At 35.1% G+C, this 7,963-nt stretch overlaps 1 protein-coding gene across 1 annotated transcript; it reads left to right on the plus strand.

Annotated features, from left to right (window-relative positions):
- The first annotated feature begins 581 nt into the window (after nucleotides 1–581).
- LOC143635685 (putative pumilio homolog 7, chloroplastic) lies at nucleotides 582–3,235 on the plus strand. Its single transcript, XM_077103457.1, has 5 exons — nucleotides 582–1,169; nucleotides 1,253–1,415; nucleotides 2,147–2,310; nucleotides 2,397–2,655; nucleotides 2,925–3,235. The coding sequence occupies exons 1-5, from the start codon at nucleotides 745–747 to the stop codon at nucleotides 3,030–3,032; spliced, it is 1,119 nt and encodes a 372-aa protein (XP_076959572.1). The 5' UTR covers nucleotides 582–744; the 3' UTR covers nucleotides 3,033–3,235.
- The last annotated feature ends 4,728 nt before the right edge of the window (nucleotides 3,236–7,963 follow it).

Genomic DNA, 7,963 nt, shown 5'->3' on the forward strand with positions numbered 1-7,963 from the left:
CATTTCAAAGGTTTTCGAAAAAATCGTGAGCAGAGAAAATAAAAACCATATGTAAATTATGAGTAAATCTGATTTTATAAAATTTCACACTGTGAGTGTGTGTGTGTTTCTCTCTCTCCAGTTTTTATGGCGTGTGTACACTATTCATACATACTCTATGTTTCTTATTATTAACACAACATTTCTTCATCTTTGCATGTTTCACCAAACTCCCAAACATTCAAATCATTACATAAAATGACATTTCTTCTTCAATCTGAGGATCATCAAACCGGTAATCTGATGTGGGTTTCTCATCAATTGTTGTTTTGATTTTTTGTTTTTTTTTTATTCAAAAAGTTCAAGATGGTTGAGCAAATTGGGATTTGTAATGAGAATTTGAAGGATGATGATGAGCTTGAAATGTTGTTGGGTGAGATCCCTCATGCAACATCACTTACCAATCATCATAATAATATTAATAATAATAATCATCATCATCAATCATATATTAATGGCTGTTCACCTTTTGAGGAGGACATTTGGGTTACTGATTTCACCCCCAAATCTCACACTTCACCTTTCCACAATTCCTGTTTTGATAGCAAACCCTTTTCAAGAAATCCCATTTTTACTAGTTATGGCTTCTCAAGACTGCAAATTTCTCAAAACTTGTGCCACCCTCAATCAAATGTCTCGAATATTCGGTATCCGGCGAGCTACGATAGTCGAATTCCAGGTTCGTGTCATGCAAAACAATACGGGATGGTAGAAACTAGTGATGACAGTTTGATCACTGGAGGTTTTAGGGGACAAAACAACAAGTGCAGTCACTCCCGTTTCGCGGGTGCTTGTGAAAATGGTAAGTTTTCAGTGGGGAATAAGTCTTTTTCGACACCTGTAAGATGTAAAACTTTAGGTGATGTTAAGGGATTCATATACATGTTTGCGAAAGAACAAAACAGGTGTCGGTTCATACAATCTGTGTTTGATGAAGAGAATCCTAAACATGTGGAGATGGTGTTTAACGAGACGATTGGGCATGTGAACGAGCTCATGGTCAACCCGTTTGGGAATTATCTTATTCAAAAACTTTTGGAAGTTTGTAATGAAGAACAAAGAATGTGTGTCTTAATGGAGGTGACACGCGAGCCAAGGGAACTTGTTCGGATCTCTTTGAACACTCATGGGTAAGTTTCCTTTTATTAAGTTAATTTGTGATTGAACTTTGGTTAAGCGCGTGTTTGATGTTTGGAATATTGTGTTTGTCTAGGACGCGCGCGGTGCAGAAGCTTATTGAGACTGTTAAGCTGGGAAAACAGATTAAGATGGTTGTAGCTGCTCTTGAACCGGGTTTTCTTGCTCTTATTAAGGATCTGAATGGGAATCATGTTATTCAAAGATGTTTGCAGTGTTTAAGTAATGAAGATAATAAGGTTTTGACTTCTCTTTGAATCTATCTATAGGCAACATTGTTATCCAGGGGTGTGCATGGGTCTGTTTGGGCTCAAACCAAACCAAAACCGAAAAACTGGTTTTTATGTTTTTGAAAACTGTTTGGTTTCGATTTTTCTGGTTTTTAGTTTTCTCAATAGGTTCGGTTTCGGTTTTGGCATTTGGGTTTGAACTTTTGGGACTGAAAAATGAACCAAAATAATGAATTTGAGCCTACAATTTTTGTTAATTAATAATGAATTGACTATCACTCACTGTCACATTTTGGCCCAAAAGTTTTGGGTTACACCATTTATTATTTTTTGTGCAAATAATTTAACATTCAAAAACAAAAGCTATAATCTATAAACTTAATAACAAAAAGCGGTTTTTACGTGTTTTGGTTCGGTTATAAAAGACGGTTTGGTTTTTTCGGGTGTGGTTCATGCAAAAATAAAACCAAACTAGAAATTCGGTTTGTTAACAAAACATAAAAAACAAAAGCATCGGTTTTTGGTTTGGTTCAGTTCGGTTATATCGGTTTCATGCATAATACGATTAAGAACAAAAATACCGTCCAGATTGACCTATTCATTAAACAGCACATAAACACAGCCCAAATGAGTCATAAATGACACCACTTATACAAGTTTAAATCTTTTTGATTACTTAATTGAGCATGCCACAAATTGAACGAGCATTCTGTAATTTTCTCAATCTCTTTGTTTTGCAGTTCATATTTGAAGCTGCTGCAAAGTTCTGTGTAGACATTGCTACCCATCAACACGGGTGTTGTGTATTACAAAGATGCATCAATCACTCGACTGGCAAGCATCAAGAACGCCTAATTCTTGAAATTTCTTCAAACGGGCTTCTCCTAGCACAAGATGCATTCGGGTACGCTAATAGTCTTCATTCATCATTGCTAATAAAAAATGTTACCTCTTACACTAGAAAGCTTGAGTGCTCCGCAATATTTGCAGAAACTATGTTGTACAATCTATATTGGAGTTGCAGAGCCCATCTGCAGTATCAATGTTGACTTCTCAGTTTGAAGGCAGTTATGTCCATCTCGCAACACAAAAGTTTAGCAGCCATGTTGTTGAAAAGTGCTTATTGGTGTTGGATGACCATTTGAGGTCCAGAGTCATTCGCGAACTGCTTGCGTCTCTTCGTTTCGAACAGTTGCTTCAAGACCCGCATGCTAATTATGTTGTCCAAACTGCCCTTCGTGTTGCTGAGGTCTGGATTCTTTTTCTAGACTGGGTAATGAGTCAAGACCGGGCTCTTTTTGTACGGGTCAAAATGGGTCGGGCAAACTCTTTTCTCAAGAAACTGACAATCTTTTTTATAAACAATTAGCGTGTCAAAGTTATTTTATAACTTTATGCATTAAACTTGCTTTTGACCTATTTTCTTTTACTAAAATTTGATAATTTTACTAGTTTGTTAGAGATATAAGTAAACGGGTTGAAGTCAATATCAAATAATTTGATCTAATTTTCTAACAGGACTCTCTTCATAACTCGTTGGTGAAAGCAATAGAATCACACAAGGCAATTTCAAGAAATAGCCCGTATTCAAAGCGGATTTTCTCACACAAGCTTTTGAAGAAGTGACCTTGTTTTGTCATAATGTTGTTGTTTCATGTGTTTACTAGCAGTTTATCCGTAAGGACTCTCTTTATCATTCGCATTCGCCATAAATTATCTTTAAGAACCAGATAATTTGACACTGCTCATGTGTTTAATAACCAAGTTCGTCAATTCAATCATTATTTATGTTGTGATTTTAGTGTTTTTTTATTTTAACAGTAAAGAGAAATGTGAATAAATGTCGTTACAAGTTAAAAATGTATGGAGTAGACAATTGTACAAGGTTATTCTCGTTTCTAGCATCTCTTGGTTCAAAAGATTTTGTTTTTTGTATTATGATGATTATGTTTTGGTTCTTCTTTGATGTGTTTCTCTGCAATTTGTAATCTAGATCAAGATGTAGGTTTATCTAGGTAGCTCTATATCATGAAGAAAATCTTCTTGGTGAATCTAATCTAACCTAAACTAAGCTAAAACTACCATGACTTTGTGTTTACATTCTCTTAATGTTGCAATACAAATTACCAATTATTTATACTAGTTAGGTATCACATTGAACCACTACTCGCACCGCTCTCATGAGAAGAAACATAGTGGTGGGCTCGACAGTATGCCAGTTTTGTGCAGATTTTGACGAATCCCACTTGTTAATAACATGCTCGGTGGCGGGCTCGATTTGGCAACATGCTGCTCGATGGTGCAAACTCCCCCCTTTTGATGCCATGTCTTTTCTATCAACGATATACAGATTATCATAACTACTCGGGCTGTGAAATCAATCACAACACAAGCTACTCTATGCTATCTCTCGGGTGACAATTTGGTGCATATGGAGAGCGAGGAAAGACAACAGTTTTAACGGGGTCAATTCAGATTCAAACAAAATAGTGTAGATAAAAATCCTAAGCTTTCTTTTGGTGGTTTCAAGATAAAAAATACTCAGTGATACCAATGTGTCACACCCCTATCTTAGGGCTAGGCGTATAACCAACAGTTAGTACCGGTTTTGTAAATATATCACAGTTTTATTTTAGCGGAATACTTTTATTATTTATTATAAAATATTTATATACTTTTGAAACTATTATCAATATAATATAATTTCTTTTATTTGAAAAAGCTTCTTGGGTAATAAATACCCAAATATTTGTTTTATAAATTTTTGTTTAATCTTGTTGTTTTAATAATTTAAAACAATGAGTCATCTCTACCCTGCGAACATCCACTTAATGAATGACTCCAATTCTTGATACTTTATTTTCCTGAAATGTTAGAAAAATATGCCAGCTATATGCTGGTGAACACGCTGACGAGAATTTTTTTTTTTTTTTGTACTTAATTACCCCTCGAGACATAACTTAGGTCCGGCCCATCGTGGCTTAGGAATAATTAAGTTAAAACAACACAATTTATAAATTCGAGTCTCTACACTAAATACCCCAGCAAACACTGCAACATTCGACTTAGTTAGGTACCATACGTATACACATGGTCATTGCTCCCCATAGGCGAGTGTGACAATTACCAAATGTGGTGCGATGTGCCCACCGCATTTTACCACATATGTAAGGATCCAGACAAACGTATACTACAGCCTGAGGGCTAGGCTTATACTCTTGTTTATAAATGTTTTTAGAGACACGTAGTCTCATGTAAACCTTTTCATTTAACACATTTGACTCGTTTGAAAACAAGTTTGTAAAGTTTGGGGCGTACTCACCTTTTTTATTTGGATCGGCTTCAAACACCGTCTGAGGGTCTTTTCCGTTGCTATATCGTACCTATAGTACGAGTATAACCTTTTGTTAGTCGGATATACAATCCGGCTTAAGACCTTTAGTCTTTTATAATCTTTACCTCGATGAACCTTTAGTTCAATCTATTTTCTTTACTTTAAAACCTTTAGTAAAAAAAGTGTCATTTTCTTTTTTTTTTAAATTAAAAGTCTTTCTTTTAATTTATATTATAAATCTTTAGTTTATTTTCATAAAATCCTACGTTTCTTCTTCTCTAAGAAACACATTCTTTTCTTTTCTTTATTATTTAAGTAATAAAAGTCCATTGGGTTAAATGTGTAAGTACCGAACATGTAATCTTGTTTTTGTCGGCTTCATTTGCTAGTTCACCTTGTGAATATAATACCGTCTTTAAAAAATTAACTGAATATAACCAACTCTATACTATTTATACCACTTGGCAAAGTTATGAGTTCAAATTACTCAACTCGGCCTCTCTAAAATTAATCCAAAATATGCACTTGGAAATGACCTTTGTAAATTAATTTAAGACTAGCAAAAATTAATTATCTTAACCTAAAAGATAAAAGATAATGTTTATCTAAGTTATCAAAGCTAGCATGTTGCGAAGGGCTACCAACCAAAAGGTTTGTGACTCAAACTAAACCATTACCTCTAAGTGTGGGTGTGATCACAAGCCTTATTTAGATGGCATCTACGCGACGACACTTTTTTTCTCACACTCACTAAATCATTACGGAAGCCCTTAAAATTATTTGGGAATGTAACACAAGCAAAAACACTATTAAGATATTTTTATATTCTTATAGAGAGGTTAGCTTTATGTGTTTACATGAACGGGTTTGCAGATTTACATATTTTAATAAATACGTTAACATGTCATCCTAAACACGATTCAATCATTAAACACATAAGTCCATATATAAACCGTCTTTAATTATATATAAGTTTAAATCTCATTGTTTGGTGGCGCGGGACCTTTGATTTGTCCACCTGATCCAACCATGTATTGTCACCTTAGATTGTGATTTTCCTTTCCATTTAATAATTTATCATTTTATAGTTTTTTTGCGCCTTATTAATATATGTTTATGATTTAGTATTGATATCGTCAATAACGATCGAACTATATATTTACTATTTAGTGTCGATACCGTCGTTACCAACTGAATTCACGTCAGTTTGACGTCGCAAAGCGCGTTTTTGTATTACCATTGATACGGTCTAATTGTGTTACACACACTTTTTGTTGTTTAAAATATGTTCATATCTTATATATGGGTGTTGACAATAGTTTGTTCTAGTTGCATGACATCGACCGAATTCGCATCGACAACGACATCGCAATGTAATTTTTTCGGTTTCAAGGCGAATCACATGTATGTAGTACTATCTTATATACCCGTGACACACGGCTTGAAAAAAATATTTATGAAACGTATAACTAAATATAATTCATGATGCAATCCGCAATGTAACCATAGTGGTAGCTATATTTAAAGAACGTAAAGAATAATCAAGCGAATATATAAAATAAACCAAATTTAATAGGGAACCAAATGATACACTTAGGGTTATATAATACATTAAAGATAAAATAACAAACATAAAGTGCCTTCTACTTTCTTTTGTATATATGAAAGAACCTAAACAATGTGCCTTCCACTTCCTTTCTCGTTTCTAATTCCTGTCAACCCATAACATCCTTGTGCATCATTTGAAGCCCATAAACTTTTAAAATTTTCATATTCAACCTCCACCACAATGAGTGGTTTTGACACATTACCAAGTTGAAACAGAAAATAGTTTTCACAAATTTCACTTATTTTAATCACTTAAGACTAATAGAACAAAGTTTTTCATAAGTTTCCACAAAATTCAAATTAACCGAGGTTTAGAGAACATTTACATAAAATCATTTCAAAATAAAAAAATGGGTTTAATCAAGTTAATGTTTAACTCCAAACCATCAAATGTGTTAAGAACTATACAAACTTGGTAAATAAGTGTTTGAATTGAGTTAATTAATATTAAAGTAACTTCATAGCACCAGTTTGCAGATTGTGTATTTTTGCATATAGTTCATACATCTATCGTTTCATAACAAAAAAATCAAGGTCTACATGCATGCGTTAACATATCATGTTGGTAGCACTTATACAAAACATCCTTACCCTCGAGCACCACCAATAAACAAACACTAAGGTAACCCTTGGTAGGCTTAACCTAATATCTCAATCGATGATGGGTGAACACTAATCAAACCTCTGGTGGGCTTAACTGAATATTCTCCGACGGGTCAATACAAACAACTGCTATGAGTTCCGGTGATTGTGACCTGCAAAATCTAATACCGTGAGCTCGTTACGAGAAGGGGAATAGGAGGGTCTTCACGCAACCACCCTCCGACGTGAGAATCAGTATGGTAAGTGATGAGTACTTCTTAGAGAACCAGAGAGTGGAGATCCCTTTACTATTAAACCTCATGTTGTATTTATAGCCAAGGGGATGATTGGGCCAACTGTCCCACTATGGAACCTTTTATTCTTATTGTTGTGCATGATAATGGTTCCTGATTGATCAGATAGCTGGCGTACGAAAATCTTTGTCATGGGCAGACACAATTTTGGCCCTTTCTCATTGGTCCATCGTGCATTCGTGGACAGTACGGGTATCCCAACTTGTGATCGGTCTTTCCCTTCCTCGTCACATGTTATCATGTGCTTCCTCACGACAAGTCTTCTACTGAACTTCTTTAGTTATTAATTGCCAAGTACTTATTCTGTGGAAAATTTTTATCTCTTTTCGCGGAAGGTATTCTTTATGCGGGTGGCCGTCCTTGCTTTGTTGTTTTATAAGGTATTCTTCATACTTCTCCTATGGGGGATATATGTCCTGCTGAGGAAGATCCCCCGCGCCCGCAGAGGAATTGATCATCTTGTTATGTGGGGAACTTAGTACCCTACCTCCACAAGTCCCCCCCCCCCCAGTCCATTGTTTCTTTCACGATTGGTTCTGCAGGTGGAATATTGGACTTATCTTTGATCTTTGTTGTTTTATTTTGACGGTTATTTGTGAGAAAAAATTATGGAGGTAGCTTCTGACCATCTTACTAACGTCTAGCTGTAGTGACATTGTCGCACGTATGGCTCTCACCTTTATTTAATCAAGGTGGTTATAAATGTTTCTGCATGGCGA

Source organism: Bidens hawaiensis, unplaced genomic scaffold, assembly GCF_021521415.1.
Source record: "Bidens hawaiensis isolate Kalapana, Puna unplaced genomic scaffold, B.hawaiensis_p1.1 tig00000536_1, whole genome shotgun sequence".
NCBI classification, from domain to species: domain Eukaryota; kingdom Viridiplantae; phylum Streptophyta; class Magnoliopsida; order Asterales; family Asteraceae; genus Bidens; species Bidens hawaiensis.

Bases quoted from the DNA above. Each gene is read 5' to 3' on its own strand.
- LOC143635685 (XM_077103457.1), top strand. From the start codon at position 745: ATGGTAGAAACTAGTGATGACAGTTTGATCACTGGAGGTTTTAGGGGA. The intron at 1,416-2,146 runs GTTTTGACTTCT...TTTGTTTTGCAG, and splicing joins TAAGTAATGAAGATAATAAG to TTCATATTTGAAGCTGCTGC. The intron at 2,656-2,924 runs GTCTGGATTCTT...ATTTTCTAACAG, and splicing joins CTGCCCTTCGTGTTGCTGAG to GACTCTCTTCATAACTCGTT.